General features: G+C 53.6%; 4 protein-coding genes across 6 annotated transcripts; all 4 read right to left on the reverse strand.

Annotated features, from left to right (window-relative positions):
- Positions 1 to 13: 13 nt before the first annotated feature.
- nup133 (nucleoporin 133) lies at positions 14 to 10,171 on the reverse strand. 2 transcript variants are annotated; one of them, XM_052083764.1, is made up of 25 exons: positions 9,928 to 10,171; positions 9,332 to 9,447; positions 9,126 to 9,229; positions 8,782 to 9,015; positions 7,314 to 7,484; positions 7,091 to 7,246; positions 6,645 to 6,715; positions 6,428 to 6,575; positions 6,197 to 6,347; positions 5,974 to 6,125; positions 5,449 to 5,543; positions 5,155 to 5,318; positions 4,908 to 5,002; positions 4,453 to 4,677; positions 4,234 to 4,356; positions 3,758 to 3,857; positions 3,140 to 3,403; positions 2,469 to 2,602; positions 1,733 to 1,891; positions 1,527 to 1,662; positions 1,318 to 1,436; positions 774 to 854; positions 621 to 691; positions 336 to 424; positions 14 to 220 (listed from the first exon to the last, which is right to left on the reverse strand). In XM_052083764.1, exons 1-25 carry the CDS (start codon positions 10,029 to 10,031, stop codon positions 84 to 86), a joined length of 3,399 nt encoding a protein of 1,132 aa, XP_051939724.1. In that variant the 5' UTR covers positions 10,032 to 10,171; the 3' UTR covers positions 14 to 83. The 2 variants fall into 2 exon arrangements, with proteins under 2 accessions (XP_051939724.1, XP_051939725.1); XM_052083765.1 differs by having other exon boundaries at positions 9,332 to 9,452; positions 9,928 to 10,160.
- Positions 10,172 to 10,535: 364 nt separating this feature from the next.
- Positions 10,536 to 14,763, reverse strand: zgc:66455 (uncharacterized protein LOC393502 homolog). The gene is made up of 11 exons (XM_052083780.1): positions 14,375 to 14,763; positions 14,112 to 14,142; positions 13,007 to 13,602; positions 12,305 to 12,632; positions 12,053 to 12,094; positions 11,884 to 11,984; positions 11,749 to 11,810; positions 11,499 to 11,659; positions 11,247 to 11,402; positions 10,863 to 11,107; positions 10,536 to 10,696 (listed from the first exon to the last, which is right to left on the reverse strand). Exons 1-11 carry the CDS (start codon positions 14,522 to 14,524, stop codon positions 10,601 to 10,603), a joined length of 1,968 nt encoding a protein of 655 aa, XP_051939740.1. The 5' UTR covers positions 14,525 to 14,763; the 3' UTR covers positions 10,536 to 10,600.
- Positions 14,764 to 15,392: 629 nt separating this feature from the next.
- commd1 (copper metabolism (Murr1) domain containing 1) lies at positions 15,393 to 17,505 on the reverse strand. Its single transcript, XM_052083823.1, has 3 exons — positions 17,297 to 17,505; positions 16,199 to 16,489; positions 15,393 to 15,933 (listed from the first exon to the last, which is right to left on the reverse strand). Exons 1-3 carry the CDS (start codon positions 17,471 to 17,473, stop codon positions 15,826 to 15,828), a joined length of 576 nt encoding a protein of 191 aa, XP_051939783.1. The 5' UTR covers positions 17,474 to 17,505; the 3' UTR covers positions 15,393 to 15,825.
- A 638-nt stretch (positions 17,506 to 18,143) lies between these two features.
- LOC127612943 (uncharacterized) lies at positions 18,144 to 19,738 on the reverse strand. 2 transcript variants are annotated; one of them, XM_052083810.1, is made up of 4 exons: positions 19,536 to 19,738; positions 19,159 to 19,274; positions 19,067 to 19,081; positions 18,144 to 18,960 (listed from the first exon to the last, which is right to left on the reverse strand). In XM_052083810.1, exons 2-4 carry the CDS (start codon positions 19,272 to 19,274, stop codon positions 18,222 to 18,224), a joined length of 870 nt encoding a protein of 289 aa, XP_051939770.1. In that variant the 5' UTR covers positions 19,536 to 19,738; the 3' UTR covers positions 18,144 to 18,221. The 2 variants fall into 2 exon arrangements, with proteins under 2 accessions (XP_051939770.1, XP_051939769.1); XM_052083809.1 differs by having other exon boundaries at positions 19,159 to 19,738.
- Positions 19,739 to 21,006: the final 1,268 nt, after the last annotated feature.

A 21,006-nucleotide genomic window follows, 5' to 3' on the forward strand; every position in this document is an offset into this window, starting at 1 on the left:
CACTTTCCAGATGTGAAACAAACGGCTCCATTTTTATTGAGAAGGGATAGGGTTGGGGGGGGGGGGAATCTCAAGTCGGGCATTCACATCTGCGCCTCTAGGTAATGCTCGTAATTTGCTCGCAACACAAACTCGAAGTAGGGTTTGGATTTGAGAGCGCTCAGCTCGTCCAGCTCCAGCAGCTCCTTGACCTCTGGCAGGTACGTCTGCAGCCGGACACCTGCGGCATCGGCACACGCGTCACGAGCCGTGGCGTGACATCACAAAGTAAGAAATAACATAAAAAAAGCAAACGCACGCACACAAAAAGCAAAAAAGCCGCAATTGTGACTCACCTTCCTGAGCCAGCATGGCGAGGATCTTGACAAAGATGCTGTCCTTGGCGGCCTCCAGGGGGTCGTCGTTGCCGTCGACAGATGACCAACTGGAGGGCGGACAGAAAGGAGGTCGACGTCGGCCAGTCAGTCAACACTCCTTTCACATTGAGTACTTTCACAAAGTGTGTGTAAATTATATATATATATATATATATATATATATATATATATATATATATATACGCACACACGTATATGTGTGTCGTTATTTGTACTTTTGACAAATATGCAAATCAAACTCACTCGTCTCTCCGGAGAACTTTTCCCAAGATTTGACACTTGAGCGAGTGGACGTTGCCGTCGTCGACGTCGTCCTGCCGGCGGTGGAAGAACCAAAGCATGTTAAAAGGCCTGCGTGGAGAGCGGAGGCGGCGCGCCACGGCGGCAGGAAGTGACCTCATCGATGTACCGCAGGAGATCCAAAGCCTTTTTGAAGTCGTACTCGTTGGCCCTGCGGTTGTCGTCGCAGATGTAAAGCTGCGCACAAGCACACGAGGTGACTTTCGGCCGGCGCCTAATCAAGAAGATCTTCGCAAATCCACATCCGTGCGGGCTTTTTATTCGGCGTGGTGCTGCGCTTGGAAGCCACCTTCTGGCAATGCTAAACCAATTTAGGAGGCCTCGAATACTGGGAGACTTTATTGGCAGCGAGGCTCCGTCCCGAGCCCACAGTGTTTCCCCGCCTACTTTCTGGTGGATGCGGCGATTGGAATTTTTTTTTTTGGGGGGGGCGACCCTGCTCAATTTGTACTCGGGCCGGAGCACAGATCGCAGAAAGCGAGTGCTAGTCCAAAAACCTTATCTCAAAGATGTCGATATGTTGGTTCCTGCACTCGATCTCTCACCGAATTGGTTCTCGCCACGGGTCGGATAAGCCGTCCGCCGGGGCTCTCGAGCGCCACGTTGCGCATCCGCGCTCAACCGACGGGGGGTGTCTGACCTGCACCAGCTGGCGAGCGCTGAGAAGCGACATGGCGTCGGGGTTCTGCTGCTTGTCCTCCAGAAGCTGCCTGGGCAAGGTCTCCTGGTGCAGCAGGAAGCGCTCCTGCTCCACAATTTCTGAGGGCAAACACACCAGGCGTCGCAACACACCACAAAGCCGGATTTTATGGGGGTGCGTGTGCGTGAGGGGGAGGGCTGAGGTTTCACCGTCGACTTGTTTGGCCAGCTGGTCCGCCGCAAGATCGGACGCCAGCGCCGCCAGTTTGCCGAGAGCCAGGAGAGTCTTTTTCTTGGCAAAGTAACGCGTCTCGGCGTCGGCCTGCTTGACCAACGTCCGGTGGGCCTGCGTGCAAACCAGCGCGGGGGTGGGGGTTAACGGAAGGACGCGTGGAGGGACCCGGGGACGGACTTACAGCTTGGTAGTCCTGGACGTGGATGTCGTGCAGCCAGCTGAGGTGTTGGTGCGCTCGCAGGAATCCGGCCAGCTGCTGGTGCTGAGCGGTCGGCTGCGACAAAAGTTTGCCTCTCTTGCCCTTCTCCATGTACCAGCGGAACAGGAAGTCGGCAAAATTCTGCGAGCCGGGGGGGGGTTAGGGGGGCGGGAAACAGTGACCCAAATGGAGTCGATCGTATTTGCATACCCAAAACCGTTTTTTTTTAACTCATTCAATTCGAGAGCAAGTCTGAAAAGACGTCTCAAAACGTCTTTTGGAGTGAATGAGTTGATTTTAGGTTGACGATAAAACCGCTAAATCAGGCGTAAAGATCGTTTCCAGCCCAAAAGCGTTTGCAAAGCTGAAACCTGCTTCAAAGCTTATCATTTATTACGATTACTCCTGTTCTTTAGCGCCTTGTCACATCCGGGCTGGATTACTGTCATGCACTTGGACTTTGCCGTCAGCCAATCCTCCACGAAGCCTCTCCAGCGGGTCCACAATGCCGCAGCGTGCATCACTCCTACATCACTCCTTTTGAATATTCTTTCAAATTATTTGCCTTTCGTACTCAGCACGAGACTTGAATTTTGTTTTTGTGCTTTTTCCAAGTGCTTGAGTTGAGTTGAGTTAAGGAGGGGGGGGGGGGGGGGCAGGCGGGGGAGGAATAAATAAACAGTGGAGCGGGAGCTCAGAGCTAAAAACGTGCGTCTACCTGGTCGGCAAACTTGCTCATGTAGTGCTGCAGGCGGCTCTGGTTGTCGGTCAGCTCGCACATCTGGACCAGGATGTCAAAGTCGCAATACTTCTCGGCCAGCGCCGCCGCCCACTGGTACTGGCCCAGCTCCACTGAGGGCGACACACAAGTCGCAAGCATCCGTCACTTCGCTTCTTCTGCCCGGGCCGGTTTTTTGACGTCAACATTTGGCAAGGACCCCCGCCCCCCACAAAAATAGATGCATTTCAAACAAATATCGTGCGTGAGACTGTTTTGTATTTTCTTGTCCCTCTAAATGCATTTCAATGTCAAGATTGTCGCGAGAACATCCCAAAATTTGAACTTAACTCCTTCACTCCCAAAGACGTTTTTACACGTCTTTTCACAGTTGGTCTAGAATTGGCTGGGACTGAATGAGTTAAAAAGATGACCGGTTAGAGATCTTTTTAATTTTTTTGAAACCGTCTGATTTTCAGCCTCATACAAGTCAGTATTCCCCTTTTTCATTTTTCCCTTTTTGGACAAAGAGCAAATTAAGTTGAAGGTGAAGCAAATCGTGGCCTTCGGCCCATTTTTCCTCAAGCCTTTGTCACAACCGGTTCTCGGTCCCGCCGTTTTCTCGGGCTTATCGTGGCGTCGGGGGCCCCGGGGGGTCCAAATTCACTCACGTAGTGGTGCCAGTAGCTCCGATCGCCGCTGACCATACTCCATTTCTAGACTGTCGTAGCGCTCTTGTCCCTGCTGCTGCCGCCGCCGCTGCTTCAGGGAGTTGAGCTGGGCCACGTAGCCGGCCAGGTAAAAGTCCAACAGCGCCACCAGCTGCTCGCACAGCACACTACGCAGCTCCGAGTCGGCGTGGGGGTACACGGAGCGCAGGACCAGCTCGCACTGGCGGCAGATGACCGTGCGGACGCCGCCGGCGCCGCCCAGCGCTGCGGGAGGAGGACAGGCGGGTGAGGATCGGGTGGCCTCGTGTCATGATTTCCATTTTCAGTCGGGAATCAAAAATCAGATGGCTGACCAAGCGACGGCTCATTTTGGTTCTCTGCTTTTTTTTTTTTTCCCTCCCACACCGTTTGCGATTGGCCTTCGAGACGGCACGAGGTTTTGAACGTGAAAACGGTGACCTACTTGGATCGACTCATTATAGCATAAAAAAAACAAAACAAGCCATCAGCATGTTGATTTAGGGAGTTTTGATTGCCACTTAAAAACGGAAAAGAAGGACTGACGCACCGCTTCCTGTTCGTTTGTTCCTGTTTCGGGACCCGAGCGGCCGGACTCACCCGTCCACGGGATGTACTCGGCGTCCACGTCAGCGTGTTCGGACGCTCTGTACGTAGACGCCTTCGTCTCTCGGTACTGACCCGCGGCGTGAAGCATATCCTGTGGGGGGCGGAGGAGGAGGGGGGGGGGGATTTATACAAATAGCTGCGCATCCCGTCTTGGCTCATTTTCATGCTCAAAACTCGCACAGAGTTTGGGGACCAAAACAATGACATGGGAGAAAAAATGTCATCAAATTTTGTGCCTCAAAAACCAGAAGGGAAAGAAAAATTTGGGCTGATCTGGAGAGCATTCCAAAGAGCAATGAGCGGAATGCTCCACCAAAGCGAAATAGAGAAAGAACGACATGGTCACGTGGATGTTTCGATATTCATTTGAGCAAAAATCTGGCCATGAATGTCATTTCCATTTTTTTTAAGGTCTCCTCCCATCCCTCGATTCCAAAACGGGACTCTAGCTGAAGTTGACAGCTCACCTTGATGATGCCGTTGACGGTCAGAACCCCCTCGGCCCATTGCACCGAGTCCACCGGGTTCTCCCTCAAGCTCCTCTCCTCTTCCTCCAGAAGACATTCAAAGATGGTGGAGATTTGCGAAACCTGGGACACGACACGCGCGTAGAGTGAAAAAAAAACAACTCCAAACGACACCGGCACCGAACGATCCCCCAAAAGTCGGGCCGCCGGCGGTCTCACCTCCCGGAAGAAGACGTCGGCCCCCGTGAGGCTGGGCGGCACGGCCGCGTCGTTCCGGCGCAGCGCCGCGGCGATGGCCCGGTTGACCAGCTCGCCGTGCTTGGCGTGCTGGTTCTTCAACGCCACGGCCGCCTGCAGCTTCTCGGCGTGCTCGCACAGCAGCAGCCGCGTGGACATGGGCGACGAGCGCACCCAAACGCGGCCCAGACGCTCCAGGAGACCCACCTGGCGGGGGGGAAGGGGGCCGAGCGTCAAGACCCAGGTCGGGAACGAGAAAAAGTCCAAAAAGAATTCAAGAACCGAGTTACGGAACGAGGAAAAAAAGAAGTCAAGAAGTCGGTCAAAGATAGCGATGGAGACAGACACCCCACAAGCAAGCCAAGACGGAATTTTGCATCTTTTTTCCACGAGTACAGCAAAGGGGGTCCGAGAGACCCGAGACGGTCTTTGTGTACCTGCAGCAGGAAGTCCATGAAGCAACTGTGGGCCTTCATCTTGTCCTCCAGCTGATGGAGGATGATGAGGGAGGTCAGCGGGAAGCCAGCACTCTCTGCAAGGAGAAGGGGGGGGGGGGGGGAGAAGATAGAGAGAGATCGTCTTGTTTTTTTTTTTTCTTTATATGACGGCATACGGGAGCGCTCGGACTTGACTGGCGTCTCCAGGCCATCGGGTTCAAAAGTTGCGGAATGCCCTCATCCTCACCGTCAGGCACAGACTCAGCCCAGCGGGGGTCCGAGGCCGGGTAGTCGTCCAGCAGGTCCAGGTCGATCTGGGCCACCATGGCGTCCAGCTCCCCGCCCTCCGCCGCGTCGTCACCGGCCGGGAAGAGCTCGTCGGTAAGCGCTTGGGCGCCCAGGACGTCGTTGCTGAGGAGGAGGGGGAACGAGAGACGTCTTCAATTAGAAAGGTCAGAAAATCGCGCCGCCCTTGGGGGAAAAAAAAGCCCCAAAAAGCCCCCATTGCATTCAAAAGAAGCCGTCGCTCGATGCTGTTTACCGGCAGAACTGCAAGAAGGCCGCCTTCAGAAATTTGGCTTTGTCCTCCGGAGCGATTGGCTCAGCTCGGCCGGGCCGCTCCATCGCGGCGGACGCCTTCAGCATTTGAAGATCGTCAACTTCCGTCTTTCCCCATTTTTAAAGCAAAGGCACATCTTGGACATGTGACAAACGTCATTGGAGCGCCGCCCATCCAAGATGGCGTCAAAGCAAACGCGCCGCCGGTGCTTTGACTCGCGTGTTTTTCCACTTAGGACTGGTCGCCCCGCTCGTGCTTTTGCTTTGCGGCGCAAGCCAAAGTTTGAGACGCGCGAGCGCTCGAGCGAAGCGGGCCGGGGCCGATCGTGGTGCTTTTAAGGATTATTTCTACTCAGTTTGATTCCATACAGGGACTAAAATGAAGCCGTGAGTCAAAGCACCACCCGACAATAAAATAAAGGTGATCTTGTTCAAGTCCCTGTGGCATCCCTGGCAAAGCCCGAAAAACAAAGACGCATGAATTGTGAATCCGTTTTGGCCGACTCACCTCCGGTGCCGCCAGAGACGAGCACAGCGAGTCCTCCACGGTCTCGGGCAGGACGGAGGGGCTCTCCCGGGCCACCACGGCGACCAGACCGCTCTTCTGGGAGAAGAAGACGGGCAGGTTGGCGCAGCAGCCGCCGCCGCGCACGCCGTCACCTACGCGAGACACACGCGCTCGAATGACCTCCCCCAAAAAGAACCGTCGGTCCTATGCTCGAGGGGCCCACCGGAAGAGTTGAAAGGGATCCTCTCGTCGGGGGGGGCCGCCCTGCCGCTTCCCGTGGAGCAGGCGAAGACCAGCTCCTCGTTGTAGAGGAAGGCGGTGGCGCCGGGGGAAGGGGGCAACAGGAGACGCGTGGCGCACAGTTGGGACTCACTCTGAGAAAAAGAGCCGCGCGCATTCAACGCAGGCACGGACAGGGCGCTGCGCTAACAAGCCCCCGTTTTGGGGGCCGCACCTGAAAGTGGGGGTTGTAGTTAGTGACTTCCACGGTGAACTGGTTGGAGATGGCGGCGCCGAGGTCCTGCAGGGTGACCAGGCAGAAGTAGACCAGGCAGGGAGTGTCGGACGGGTGCCGGGCGGCGGCCAGGACCACCAGCCCGATCCTGGAGGCGCAAGTGCAAGATGATGCCACGACGCGAGACAAAGAAGAAAAGACAAAACGGCCCACTCACTGGCTGAGCTTCACGTCCAGAAAGGTCACGTGGACGCCGTCGCGCATCTCCTCGTAGTTGGCCTCTGAGCCCTGGTGGGGGGGTAGCAAGGCGTTACCGGGACGACCACCTGTAAAGCGCTGTTACAGCTGCCGCTGTTGTGAAAGCGCTATATAAATCAGCATGTATTGTATTGTATTTCGACCTTGCCACATCCAACATGGCCGACCCTCTCGCGACTCAACGTGGACTCTTGTGTATCGATGTCTAACTATGCAAAGCGATCGCTTTTATCAGCGGATCGTTTTGAGATCAACGGCTTTTTTCTCTCTCGACTCACTGACATCGAGTTTCATTCCTAATCGAGTGGCTTTTGGCGAGCGTTGCGCTAAGCCTGCTAGCCGAGCTTTTTTTTCCGTCAAGCATTTAAATGAGCGACCAAAGTCGGGCGACTGCCGCCTGCTCACCCAAATGGCGTCGGCGATGCTCTCGCTCAGAGCTCGCTGGACGTCCCAGCTGATCGTCTGCTGCTCCCCCCTCTCGTCCACCTCCCATTTGCTGAGGCGGGAGTCGCTCAGCGCGTAGAGGCAGCCGCTCGCGCTCACCCACAGCACGCCGCGGAGCTGCAACGGCAGTCGCGTCATTTGGACGCCGGACTCCATCTCAAACTGAAGGATGAAAAGCACTCACGGCGTCGTCGGCGGGCGGCGACAGGATGCCGAACAGGCTGGACACTCTACGCCCGATGCCCGACAACACACCCTGGCCCCGTTGCAGCGCTCGATGCTGAAGCCTTCCGGAAGAGTCGGCCCCGACGCGCAGCATGCGACCCGTGGCCGAGGACACCACGAAGCTGCCGCCCTGGCGGGAGGGAAGAGCGACGCCAGTTTCAACTTCCGCTCGCGTCCGAAGCTAACAGAAAGCGAGCGCTCGCGACCCGACCGGCAGCCTTCATCAACGAGGAAGTCGCGATCGGCGAGACTGCGACGTCGTCAAATCTTTCAAATCGGTGCGCTAACTAATGTCATTATTAAATGTCAAATGAGAAACACCTTTTGGACTGATTTGGAGATTCAATGGGTAGAGAACCAGAATTAACAATGACAAAACACTTTCAAGTGGGCATTTAACATGAAAATAATTCAAACCGCACATTTTTATGCTTTGAGAAAAACGGTTCATGACTCTAAAGCAGGCATGTCCAAAGTCCGGCCCGCGGGCCAAATGCGGCCCGCGGTCGAATTTCATCCGGCCCTCGGCCCCCGTCATAAAATCAGTGCCGTCTGGCCCGCAGGTTGGGCGCAATGGAACACGTGTTGCATTGACTGAGGTCTCGTAGACTGGGGAGTGATGTTTCATAGAGTGCTGCTTCCCTCTAGTGGCTAAATGAGTAATAGCATTCACTAAATGAGTAATAGCATTTAGACACTAGAGGGCATCACTCACGAGTTAACAAGACATCACTCCGTGTTTATATTGACTGATATGTCATATTTCAAATTCCTGTTTCAAATGAAGCAAAAGAAATTCTTAAGATTGTTGAAATTAAAATAAAAATGGAAATGTGCAACAGACTGGCTTACTAAAATTTGTTGAACAATATTGTTGTTCAATGTAAAGAATGTCAGCCAAGGTCGGCCCCCCGACATTTTACCACATAAAATCTGGCCCCCTTGGCAAAAAGTTTGGACACCCCTGCTCTAAAGGCTGAAATAAAAATGCAATCATCAATTGTCCAACAACTCAGAATCAAAATAATTGTGACGAATAAAACTGCTGGAATGAAACAATAATTAAAATGCCGAAATATTGGACATTTTGAGGCAGGTGCCGATTGGTGGACTCAAATTCCCAAACAGTATCATTCACCGATTAACTCATTCAGTAGGAGCCAATTTTGGACCAAGTCTGAAAACGCGTTTCAAAACGTCTTTGGGAGTGAATGAGTTAATTCAAAGAACTTCTTGGTCGGCCGTTTACAACTGTGAAAGTGTTATACATGGAAGATGTCGTTTGAGTTTGTCGCTTTTTTTTACAATTCCTTAACGACTATAAGTAGTAAGCGTGGTAAGCTCAATTTGTCTTTTCAGCTAGCCGCTGTTATCCGTTTTAAACTCGGGCTTGACGAAAATGACCGTCGCAAGCGCTCGCGGCTTACGCTGACGGCCAGCACGAAGGCGCACGGGTCTCCCAGGTCCAGGTCAGCCTCTGCGTAGTTGCCCTCCTGCGACAAGCTGGGCCACAAGCGGGCGGCGCCCTCGGCCGACACGGCCAGCGCGGACACGGCCTGCGCGGGGGCCGCGTCCAGCGGTCCGGCCGACGTCACGGCCACCCGCTCGGCCGTGTGGTCGAACTGGCTGGCGGGCAGCTGGAGCTCCTTGCACGCGCACAGCTGCAACGGCGAAAAGCGGGTGACGGCGGAAGCCGCAAAGTCACGACGGTTATGCTCGGCAGGCCATCTTCCAAAAAAAAAACTAACAACAAAAACAAATGTAAACGCACCTTAGCGACAGGCGTCTGGCCGATTTTCCAGATGATGAGTCTGTCCCCGCAAACCAGCCAGGCCCAGCCGCTCTCGCTCACTTTGACCGAGATCCGCTCCTCACCTGGAGGACACGGAGACGCGCGTCATTTCCCGACGCACAGCTTGGGACTCTGATCCCCCGCCAAGCACTCAGGCACGCACACACACCAAAACACACTTTTACCATCGAGCACGTTCAGCGCCTCCATCACTTTGACTGGAAGCGAAGAGCCGAACGTTTGCAGGTCGTAGTTGAGACCGTCGGAGGTGGCATGGCTCTGCTCACGACTGGGTGTTGGTCTGTCCTCCACATGCGTGCACACGCGCACAGGTTGAGTTTTTTTTTAAAGAGATTCACAAACGATAGTTTACAACAACAACAAACTGCACAGGGGGCTTGCTTGGCTGTACTGTACTCCTTTTGTATCTAGACTAGGCTCTGACGCCATCTAGCGGTATCTGTAGAAAGAGCCCAAAGGTAGGCGATTACTACTTCTATTTCGAGTGGAGACTAAAGTGTCCAAAAATGTGAACGTAAATGTTTACCTGAATGTGTACACAACATTAATACTTGTTTTCCGTTTTTGTTCGTAACTGCCTGTTTTGCTGACACTCTGACGTTTGTTGTCATCGAATAGCATATTCTCTATCTGCATGCCGTTGAACTTGTTGAATCAAATACAGTATGACAAAAACCACACCTGATGTGAATTCAACAAAAAGTGTCTCGACTCGAGAGAACCAAGTCGGGTACGGCAAGTGGTCGTTCCGACTCGTTACCTTGTCCTGCGCGGGGTGAGCAGAAGGCTGCCGGACCTTCTCCCGGCCGGAGTTCTGTTCTGCTGCCGCCGGGTCGAGCTCGGGCCGGAACGCGGAGAAAACATCGGTGCCGTGACGCCCAGTTATCCGGAGAAGAAAGTAATTGTCCGCTCAACTAACTCAAAAGCTCCCGTTGCTTTCACCGCCGTCAACTCTCGCCACCAAATAGCGCGCGGGAGTCGCTTGGAAATGACGTCATCAACATGCCCCGAACTCCTGCTGCGTTAAAGGAAGGCGGGAGATCGGAGCACTTCCAAATTTGTAGGCTGCGTCCTCCAGAGTCCGAATTTGATCGCCACGAAGCCATGCTAATTAATGAATTCATTTCTCGATCCAAATTTGTGTGTTCCTCCTTTTAAAACCAGGGTAGACCATTTTGACCATGATTTTTCACCTTAGGTGGAAAGCTTTCAAACAGTTTAAAATCACACTGATACTTGACGGCCATCTTTAAAACCCTACCGAGTATGAAACCCTGAAATCCGATCAAGTTTGAAACCCAACTTCAAACACCTAAGCCTCGTTTAATTTCTTACTTTGAAACCCTAAGACAGGGAAAACAAAATCACATTTTACTGGAGAGAGAAGAAAAAAGGACGCTTTTTTATTGCAATCTGGGGGGCGGGGCAGTTCGTCACTTTTTGCCGCCTTCCTGCGAGTCTGCGTAGACGTCGGACGGCGTCAGTGGGCTGAAGCGGAGCAGCGGAAGATCCACGGCGGCGCGTCGCTCCTTGCATACGTCACAGACAGACCCACTGACGTCATTCTCATTTTGCTTTTGTAAGGCAAATCGTTCACTTTTCCAGGTGAACGCACACAGAAACCAAGAAAGCAAAGCAGCCATGCCTGGTACAGTGCAAAGTCGTGGGGTGCATATTGTATGATTGTCGTTTCACCTTGTGTAGGGCCCAAGAGTCACGCGGCCCCCTGGCGGGCGGCGGAGGCGGCGGCGGGTCTGAGGCGGCGGCGTCGGGAAAGCGGCCATCCGAGTGGGACGGCTGGCCTTTGAGCGGGAAGCTTCCCCGGCGACGGCAGCCGTAAAGGGCGCACGCCGCCGCCAGCGACATCAGCAGCAGCGAGCTGAGCAGGAAGAACAGCACGTACACAACTTTGGTCTCGCCCGAAGGGCCACGGCTGCAACCTGTCGTGCACACATTCCCGCAATAGAGGACAAAACTAGTCAATCAAATCCTTTAAATGAAAGGACAAGGACAGACGGAAAAGGACAATGAGCTCAAGTAGGAAGAAACTGAGGCGATGACGCCGGTTGTCACGGTGACCTGTGGGCTCCTGCTGCACACAAACGGTTCCCGCGGGGCCCAAATGCGACTCATCCCGGAAGCCGTCTTTGCAGCGGCACCCGTACGAGCCAAACTGGTCCAGGCAGTCGGCGTTGACGTCACACAGCGCCAACTGCGTCCCGCATTCGTTGACGTCTGTGGGAGAAGAGGAGAAAGCTCGTTTTTGCTCGAGGCCGAGGCGGGATGCAGGACGGAGACGATCGCGTGACCGCCTTTGGCCGTCGTCGTTACCGCCGACGGAGACCGAAGCCACGACGCCGCGATGCGGGTTCCCGGCCGGCCCGAGGGCGCTTCCGACCATCTCGTGGAGGTCCCGGTGGACGCCGGAGGACATTTGACTCCCCCCGCGACCCGTGTTTAGCCACATGATGTAGAGTTCACCCGCACGCAGCCTGGACACAATTCATCAGAACTGAACGTGTTTTGTAAAGCGCGGCCTTCCGAGGACCCGGCCGGCCGCTTAACGGCAAGGAAAACTTACCTTTTGATTCTTTTAAAGGTCAAGCTGAGCGGGGTGTGACGCGAGTCCAGATGTCGCAAGACCTGAAAAACAGGGCCATGTCGTCGGCGCAGGTTTGCCAACACTGTTGGATACAAAACAGAATGGTATCCATACAAGAGCCTTGAGGGACTTCATCAGCAATCCGTCCAGACGCTCCTGGCGGGGGTCGCCCTCCTGACCGAGCTGCACCTCCACCGACACTTCAAACAGCTGATCTGGACAACGCGGTGGACGCACGTGAAGCGGACGGCTCGGGATCGGCCCCGACGCGATGCGGACTCACCGCCGGGCTCGTGTCGAACTTGAGAGGCGTTCCAGACATTGACTGCGGGCGAAATGTACGCGCGTTAACAACACGCGTACTTAGAAGAGTGATCCCCCGTTCATCACGAGGTATATGCTCCGCAGGCTCGGGACGAGGACCCGACCGATTCCGACGTTTGGCGTCTTCAGTTTAACGGACCACCGGCTTTGACGTACGAGCCCTCCCTCTTTGAATCCGTACAACTCGTTTTAGAGAGACTTGTACACTGACCTCGGTGAGCCGAAAGCGCTTCGACTAAGTTGGGGGGCGGAAGGGTCCGCCCTGGTTTTTGTTCTTTAGGGGATGACGACGCATCCACCACCTCCATCTCGTTTTGTCCCACTTCAGCTGGCCGATGTTGGTCTTCCGGCGGCTCGGCATCCCTGCGCTCGGCAGTCGGGGCGTGAAGGGAGCCGCCGGGGAATCGGTTCAGATGTTTGCGTGGCGGTCCGGCAAGGTCGGGCGAATCCGAGAGCATTCCGGGGGCGCCTCTTTCCGCCGGGGAGGTTCTATGTGGCGACTCGGACGTCTGCGTGATCTCCGACTGAATCTTCGAGTCCTGTGAGGCGAGAGGCCGACGGCACGTCATCAAAACCAACAACGCAAGATGGTTCCTTTTGGAGTCACGATTCTAATGACCGACGCATTTGCACAAACAAAAACCAGGTTGAGAATCATGCCTAGGACCATGTGACAAACTAGCCCAAAACCACGTCGATAAGAATGTCTAGGATCCGTTGAAAACCACATCCGGAACCGTGTGTTGAACCAGTTCAAATCCAGGTCTTGAGCCAAGTCAAGAACTGTTGAAGGAACCAGTCAAAAACCATGTCTACAACCACAGGACCGGTCAAACACTGGGTCGAGAGTCAAGTCGAGAACCAGAATGAACCCTGCCAGACCCTGCCAAGTGTTAGTTTGGAGCCATCTCACCTGAGCACGTACGTCCGGCCCCGCGGACGAGTCGGCAGCTTTACCAGGGTAATCGAAGACGGGAAAGACGTCGGCCGTCGCCGTGGGATGCCGCTCGCCCTGCCCCGCTGTCATCGGGCTAAGGTCACCCCAGTCCCAAGGGTCCCGGTTGCCGTCTGGCGCAGAGGCGCCATCCGGCGAACGGTAGGGCGTGTCCGGTCCGAAGCTACGGTAGCGTGCGTAGAACCCCCGGTATTGCCGAGCAGGCCGTCCGCCGATCAGCAGGACCACGCGCAGGGTATCGGACCCGGACGCGTACGTGGCCTCGCGCCAGCACCCCCGCAGGACCCGGTGACGCGCCGAGGTCCCGGCCGAAGGGTCGGCGGGCTCGTCCACGTAGATTCGGTCCTCCTTCAGGTGGCAGTCCTCGTCGGGGGTCAGGTCCTGGAGGTGCAGGTGGACCCGCTTGCCGGCGGGGGCCCGGATGCTCCAGTTGCACCACAGGGGCGGGTTGGCGCAAACATAGTCGGGAGAAAAGAAGTCGCCGTCGTCGCCGCCCAGACGCTGGTGGCAGCTTCTCAGGGCGAAGAAAGCCCCGCCCCCTTCAACCGCCGCACCTGAGGAAGCGCAACACAGACACGCACGCACACTTTCTACACGCGTGCTACTTGGAGGGACAAATGAGTGAGGACCACACGTGCACGAGAGGAGCGTCGCCGCTTCCGCCATGTCAAATTCATGGAAGTGAAGTGAAGGGGGTTCACCGGTGAATCCAAACCAAGTCAAACCACTTCCGAGAGACGGTCAGGAAGACCGAATACTCAGAAGCAGAGTCACGCGGTGAGTAAACGTGGACAGACAAAGGCACAAATAAAGACCCAAGTCTACCAAAAGCCAAGAAAGGCAAACGTCTGACACACACGCGCGTCAGCGTACTTTTCACCGTACTAGAGGAAGAAAAAGCTGGCTGGGCTCCAGTCTCGCGAGACTTGCCCCACGCCACGTTTTTGGAGGCACGTTTATAACACAACACGCATGATAAGGATTCCGATTTTTGTTTTCAGTTCTCACTTGTGTTCGGATAAGGACCCTACGTAACATCGATAACGACAACGTTTATACTGACCGGAGATCGGTTTGGCCTCGTCTTCCAGTAGCTGCAAAACAAACAAACCAAACCACAGTTACAAAAACAGTTCTACTGGGTGCCAAAAACACTCAGCCAGAAACGTCCAGTCAAAACAGCAGTCACGCGCAGCCAAAACGAACGCCAAGACACACACGCGCGAGTCCATTTTGTCAATCGAGAAGTCAGAGCACAAAGGTTACATCCTAGCGAACGCAAAGTGACAAAAACAGGCACGCGTCCAACTGACGTGCCGGTCTTACTTGCGCCTCGCAGGAGGTCCACAGAGGCCCAAGCACAAAGCTCAGGACCAGCGCGTGGCTCGGAAGCGTCGCCGCTTTGTAAGCCAACATTTTTGGTGGGGAGGTTGCTGGGATTTGTTCTGCTTGTTGTTGTCGTCTTTTGAAATTCATGTGAAAAGGGTCAAGTGAGCCGTGACGTGGCCTCTTCTTGTTGTTTGGCGGCCAAGCCAACACACCTGCGGCTCATCGGCGAGCTGATTGGCTGCCGTGTCACCGACGGCCACCAGAGGGGGCCCAAAACAACCATCTTTGGCAGCTTCCCGCTTGTCTTGGAGGCATATTTTGTCACATGTGCAACACGAATCGCGAATGCATGACGAGAAGCTCACTTCGCATCGATAATTATTTCAGAATTTTAGACCCCCCAAAAATGTCACTCGTACGTCGTTGTCAACACGAAAAGCCCGCTGGTCTCCCTTCGAGAACACCGATTTGAGATAGGACGCCATCACTACTTGAGGATCGTGATTTCATCGGTGCACTGTTACGGCATCGTCAGTACGCGACTTCTCGGTGACCAGATGACATCATCGGTCTCCAAATCTTCACGCACATTTCAGACGTCTTCCCCAGGATGACATCGGCCATATTCAAGGTCTCATCAATAGGACATCGATACTTCAACAAGTCTGACATCATCAAGAAGTTGAAATCATCCCACCTCAATGTACGCTAACATCACAGCAGGCGTTTGAGCGTGCACATGAGCTTTGAGGTTGGTTTGAATATTTTATTTTTTGGGTTATTGCTGTACATCCGCACAGAAAGGTGAGAAGTGGAGCTTTTTTAGACAATCCCGTATACTGTATATAGATCTCTCTCTTGCTATATATATATATACATACACAGGATTTTACAGTAAAAAAAAAAACAACAACAAATGAAGACTATAAAAGCCTACTGCGGAAAAATCCAAACTAACAAATGTGCTCTAAAATCCAGCTGGATTAAAAAAAAAAAAAAAAAAAAAAAGACGCTTAAATAAAAATTTTTAAAAAGACAAAAATCCCAAAAGGACGACAAGCTTGTAGCTCAAGCTAGCACAGGCAGCACGTTTAGCTCCCAGTCAACAAGTTCAGAGCGGTTTCCATCAAAACGCTAAATTGTCCATCGTGATGATCGGAAATGACTGCCGATCAGTCTGTTCGTCTATTTGTGCCCCTCGACCGGCTGCTTTATTGAAGCGACGCCACTCAAACGGCCCGATTGGCCGAACGCCGAGAGCTCACCCGGCGCACGCTCCACGACTTGGTCTTCTGCTCCTTTGGACGTCAAAGCAAATCTGATGAGCAGAGTGGCGGCCAGATTGGATTTGAATACACGCGGGGGCCATTTTGGAAGCACGCTGGTGAAAAAAAAAAGAAAAAAGGAATTTCCGGGCTCTGACTTCCTGCGTCAGCGCAAGGAGTGCGTCAAGTGCGCTGAACGACGGCGTCGATGGCGTCCTGGATGGCAGCCATCTTGTTCAGCACGCACTGTACGTTGTGCTCATCCATCTCCACGCACACAAAGTCCGACTCCTGCGGGACAAAATGGAGAAGAAAAGAGTCATGCCTTCACTTTTGGTGCCGCAAATAAAAGTGTGGTCTCAAGGAACTGCATCAATATCAGTTTAGGCGTTTCATCAACGCAACAATCAAAACAAAATTCAAACGAGACAGAGCGAAAAGTCCCAAACGAGGGTCATCCCGTTCATCTCTGCAACTCCAAACGTATGAAGTCTGAAGGTCGGAAGCGCCGGCGGCACTTGCAAAGCGGCACGACGACGATCTACGAAAGGCTCACCTGCTCGCCGCGGCCCAGTTCCAGCTCCAGCAGGGCCAGGGGCTGGCCGGGGCTCGGCCCCTCGTGTCGGCCTGCCGTCTGCAGGTCCAGCCTCCAGGACAGGCCCCTGAGGGAAGGCTCCCAGCGGCCGTGCGTCAGGAGGCTTTCGCGGACGCGCCCGCGCTGGCTCTTCCAGAAGCGGGCCAGGGCGGCTGCCTGCTCGGGGGCGACGCCGCCCGGCCCCTGCTTGCGGGTCTGGGCGGTGAGGAAGGCCTCCAGCTGGGCGTGGTCCATGTCGGCCGCGGCCATCGACTGGGGGGGTGCGGCCCGGGGGCAAAACATTCACGGTGTCAATTCATGTGACACAACTGATACTCTTCACCAACATGACATCAATGCTCAACGTCCTTACTCATCACGAATGGTGCACAGTGATCCCTCGCTATTTCGTGGTTCGTTTATCGCGGCTTTGGTGCATTGCGGATTGTTTCAAACATTCATTAAAAAAATAAAATAAAATAAAAATAAGTCCGCAAAAGGTCCATGAGAAGCAGCAAAAGTCAGCAAAACAACGGCGAGTCACATAGAGCAACATATACAGTACTACATGTATGTTTACTGTATTTTGCTATTCAGATAAGATATCCTTTATTTGTCCCACACTGGGGAAATTTACAGCCTTCATTTTTATTTTTTCATACACTAACCTAACTTATGCATGTTGAAATCTATTAGTATACAGCATTAAGTCATGTTAATTAGTACAAAATTTACTTCTACATGCATGTATACCATTAAATTTGGCCGTATATTTTTAATACTCATACACATATTGTACATGTACCTATGGGTGGGTCTTACTTCGCGGATCTTCGTTAATCGCGGGTGGTTTTGGTCCCCATCCCCAACCGCAATAAACGAGGGATTACTGTACTTAATGCCTTGATGGTCATTTTAATGACATGTATGGCTCTCCACGTCGAAAATTATGTAAAACCTTGATCGCAAATGTCTTTTCAAACACAGCAAGACCAGTAGTTTGGCTTTGCGGCCGGCTTGATGTCTTGCTGAGGACCGAAAGGCGTTTGACGTTGAACCGGACTCGGGAGTGTTTCTGACCTTCAGTAGCGCCTTCATTTTGTCGTACAAAGCCTTGAAGTCTTGCCGTGTGGCCTCGGGGTAAAGTTCGCTTCTCAACACCTCCTCCGTCACGTCGCTGTTTCGGTAAAAGATTTCCTGAGCGACGCCACTAAGCAGCGCGCCCAGCTGGCTTCTACTTCCCTCCGCCTCGGCCATCTTGGCTTCTCCTCCACAACGCGGGGCTCCGTGCTACGCGTAACAACGACGTCAGAACCGCACGGTATTGTGGGACTTGGAGTTCGTCTTCTGCGGCACGACTGACTTAAACCAAACACTGAACAAAGCGCTCGGTGGTCGACGACTTTTACACACAGAACATATTTATGGCTGAAACGTGTATACAAAAATAAAGGCAAGACAAAGCTTGATTACTGAAAGCTTTAATGCAGAACGGGTTGTTTTTTTTGGTTTCTCTGTTACATCATTTTCAAGCATTTGTCACGTTGGCGTGCTGGCATTAGCAAGCAGATTTATGAAGGGCAAACAAAAAGTTGTTGCCATCAACAACCTCAGCCCCCCCTCCCCCCTGAGCTGCCCGATATGTTTGCCTCCCTCATACTCGCCCACTTCCTGTTTGTCTGCCTCATACTGCCCCATATCTACCTTACCCCCACCTTCGTCCCCCTCGTCTCGCCTCACTTCCTGTTTGCCCCCCTTGTACTGCCCCACTACCACCTTGCCCCCCTCGTGTTGGCCCACTTCCTGTTTGTCCCCCTCGTCTCGCCTCACTTCCTGTTTGCCCCCCTCGTACTGTCCCACCACCACCTTGCCCCCCTCGTGTTGGCCCACTTCCTGTTTGTCCCCCTTGTCTCGCCTCACTTCCTGCCCCCTTGACCCTGTCTTAGCGCCCCACTCGCTCCTTGTGGCCCGCCTGGTCCCGCCCCGGCGGACCCGGGTGCCCCACTCACTGCCGGCGCCCCACCCAGCTGGTTCCCTTCCTCGGAGTCGCCTTCTGGTAGCAGTGAGGGGTGACTTGGCCCCCGGTGGAGCAGCTGGTGCAGGTCATGGCGCCGTTGTCGGCGTTGTCCGGCCGGTCGCAGCGAAAGATCTTTGCCAGGCCGTCTGGGCCCAAATGTCTGCCCAGGTTGCGCAGGGCTTTGATCAGCCTTTTAACGGGTATGGAGGTGCCCTCCCTCGATGTTTTGGGAGTCAGCAGCTTGGAGAAGACCACCACGTAGTCCTTCCAGCCCCGGATGGCCTCCAGCAGCTTGAGGATACTGGCCGCGTTGTTTTGGCTGGCGCAGCGCGCCTCGCAGGGCGCCGCGTAGACGTACAGCACCAGGAGACCCGACTTGTCCTTATGTGCAGCCCAGTCGGCGAACTTCAGGAGGACCCGGTATTCGGCGTGGTCCGTCCGGCCGTCTTGCATGGTGCTGCGGCAGAAGGTGGCCACTTCGCGCCAGGTCATGGCCTGGCGCCTGCACACTTTGAGAACGTCCTCCCACGGCACCTGCGCCCCAGGGCAATCCCAGGTCACGTCGGGCCAGCGCAGGCGGATGGCGGCCACCACGTTGTGGCCCGCGTAGACCTCGCACCCCAGGATGGTCTTCCTCACGTGCTCGTCCTGCACTCGATTGAGGTCGTAGGAGCCGGCGCTGGGGCCGGGCGGGACGCTCACCGCCAGACTGAACATGGGCATCTTGCTAACATGGCAAACGTGCAAAGTTACTTTGGGTTTCGCCCCTTTCACACTTGGCACGGCACATGAGGATGACGTTGACGTCACTGCGGTGGACCGGATGTACTCACCTTTCCACTTGGAACCTGCGGGTTCGGAAAAGCAATGAGCATTAGCGGGACGACACGCTTTCGAGACCCGGCGGAATTCTCGTCAAACGTACTTGCGGAGAATGTTGTCGACCAGCGTGGCCAAACTGTTCTGATCGATTGTGGCGGCCCCCGCCGTCGCCATGACGATCAACAGCGCCATCAGCAGGTGCCGGCTCACCGACGCCATCTGCATTCACAAACAGTCGATACTGCAGCTGTTGTAACTGGAACAGTCACGATCCGTGGAAGTCGTCGCGGTCGGGCTGGACGGTCGTGGAAGCAGTAAGTTGCGTGCGGCATTTATCCGAGATGCTACGTACTCCTGCGCCGGATTGTACACATAATGACGGAATGTGGCGGCGGCGGGGGTAAGATCCTCAGAGCACAAAGGTGCCACTTATTCGACGGCAGTCACGCGACGGCGCGCTGACAGCGCAGCTCGGCTTACCTTTCGACACGTAATGTTTAGCGCGTGACGACAAAAAAGAATGCGAAGATTGCCTCGTTTGCTGACGTTCAAGTCGCAGCCAATGGAAATGGACGAAGTGCGTTGGGGGTCGGGGGGGGGATCAAAATCCTGAAGAACACAACAACAAAGTCTGATTTTGGAAAAGGGCTTCGACCTGCACTGCTGGACGTTGAAGACGACGACGTGGCGCTTGGTGTTTTGTATGAACGGAAGAAGGTTGATGGGGGTGGGGCGGTGATGTTTCAAAAAAAAAGTAAAAAAAGGAAGTTCCTCACTTCATTTTTCTCAACATCTTCATGGAAACTTGATGAGGTACACCAGCCTAGGCGCGCTTTAGCACAATCATAAAGACGATTTTTGGGCGCTTGGATCATCAAACATCGTCCACTGCCTGAAAACGATCCAGCGCTTTTTTTACCTCGGGTCCCTCAAAGCGCTGCATGCCATTGACCTCATTCGCCTCCTGATGATGCGGCATCACAAGACTTTTTACAGAATTATAACAGTGTTTTAAGTTGTAATACAAAATGAGTTCAATTGCCATCACATCTGACAAGACAGGCTGTATGGGAAACAATAAAGACATGGGGCTAAGGTGTGAGCCTTGAGGAACACCCATTTCAATACATATTTGGGAACGTGCATGGGGCTAAGGTGTGAGCCTTGAGGAACACCCATTTCAATACATATTTGGGAACGTGCATGGGGCTAAGGTGTGAGCCTTGAGGAACACCCATTTCAATACATATTTGGGAACGTGCAACTATTCGGAGCACCTGCACTTTTTGTAAAGCGCTTTGTTTTGTGAAAGCGCTATATAAATAAAAGTGCATTGTGTTGTACGGTATAAACATTCCAAAACAAAACAGCCCAGACATTTGATGAGGAAAAAGCAACTAATGAATTATCAAATGCATCGATAATGATTGTGATTATCAAGTCACTGTTTGGAGACCAAAAATTGAAGCCGGGGAAAAATTCTCAGATTTCTTTGTTGCGACTCCTAAAAAGAAATAAATACAATCATGATGGATGAATTCGCTATCTGATTCGTGGTCAATTCATCAGTGCAAGCATTTCTTTCGGCCATAATAAGAACACAAACGATCGCGGCCGCAACTGCGACAAGCGCGTTTCCTCAAAAGTGCGGCCGGCGAGGTGAGAGTACCAAGATAAGAAGAAGTTGATTAAAAACATATTTTTTTACGCAGTCATGCCGACACGCAGATGCTGCGCAAAGATAATCGACAAAGAAGAAGTTGCCGGAGGAAGGACAAGAATGAGAACTGCAACGGCTCTGGAGGAAAAGCAGCAACGACTTGAAAGCGAGAGACCCAAAGACTCCCCAAGGACAGGCAGAGGCCTGACAACAAAGTCGTGGTGCAATCATTGATCAATTGATGATCAAATTGAGCCCAAAGTGGCGGAAAAGAAAAATCCATTTGTCTTG

This window comes from Hippocampus zosterae, chromosome 13 (genome assembly GCF_025434085.1).
Source record: "Hippocampus zosterae strain Florida chromosome 13, ASM2543408v3, whole genome shotgun sequence".
NCBI classification, from domain to species: domain Eukaryota; kingdom Metazoa; phylum Chordata; class Actinopteri; order Syngnathiformes; family Syngnathidae; genus Hippocampus; species Hippocampus zosterae.

Bases quoted from the DNA above. Each gene is read 5' to 3' on its own strand.
- zgc:66455 (XM_052083780.1), bottom strand. From the start codon at position 14,524: ATGAATTTCAAAAGACGACAACAACAAGCAGAACAAATCCCAGCAACC. The intron at 11,811-11,883 runs GTATGGATACCA...CCTGTTTTTCAG, and splicing joins TGAAGTCCCTCAAGGCTCTT to GTCTTGCGACATCTGGACTC. The intron at 11,403-11,498 runs GTAACGACGACG...CTTCTCCCACAG, and splicing joins GGCTTCGGTCTCCGTCGGCG to ACGTCAACGAATGCGGGACG.
- commd1 (XM_052083823.1), bottom strand. From the start codon at position 17,473: ATGGCCGAGGCGGAGGGAAGTAGAAGCCAGCTGGGCGCGCTGCTTAGT. The intron at 16,490-17,296 runs GTCAGAAACACT...GCACCCCCCCAG, and splicing joins AAATGAAGGCGCTACTGAAG to TCGATGGCCGCGGCCGACAT. The intron at 15,934-16,198 runs GTGAGCCTTTCG...TTTGTCCCGCAG, and splicing joins AACTGGGCCGCGGCGAGCAG to GAGTCGGACTTTGTGTGCGT.
- nup133 (XM_052083764.1), bottom strand. From the start codon at position 10,031: ATGTTTTCTCCGCGTTCCGGCCCGAGCTCGACCCGGCGGCAGCAGAAC. The intron at 4,357-4,452 runs GTGAGACCGCCG...GTCGTGTCCCAG, and splicing joins CCGACGTCTTCTTCCGGGAG to GTTTCGCAAATCTCCACCAT. The intron at 1,437-1,526 runs GTGAAACCTCAG...GTTTGCCCTCAG, and splicing joins GCTGGCCAAACAAGTCGACG to AAATTGTGGAGCAGGAGCGC.
- LOC127612943 (XM_052083809.1), bottom strand. From the start codon at position 19,280: ATGCAGATGGCGTCGGTGAGCCGGCACCTGCTGATGGCGCTGTTGATC.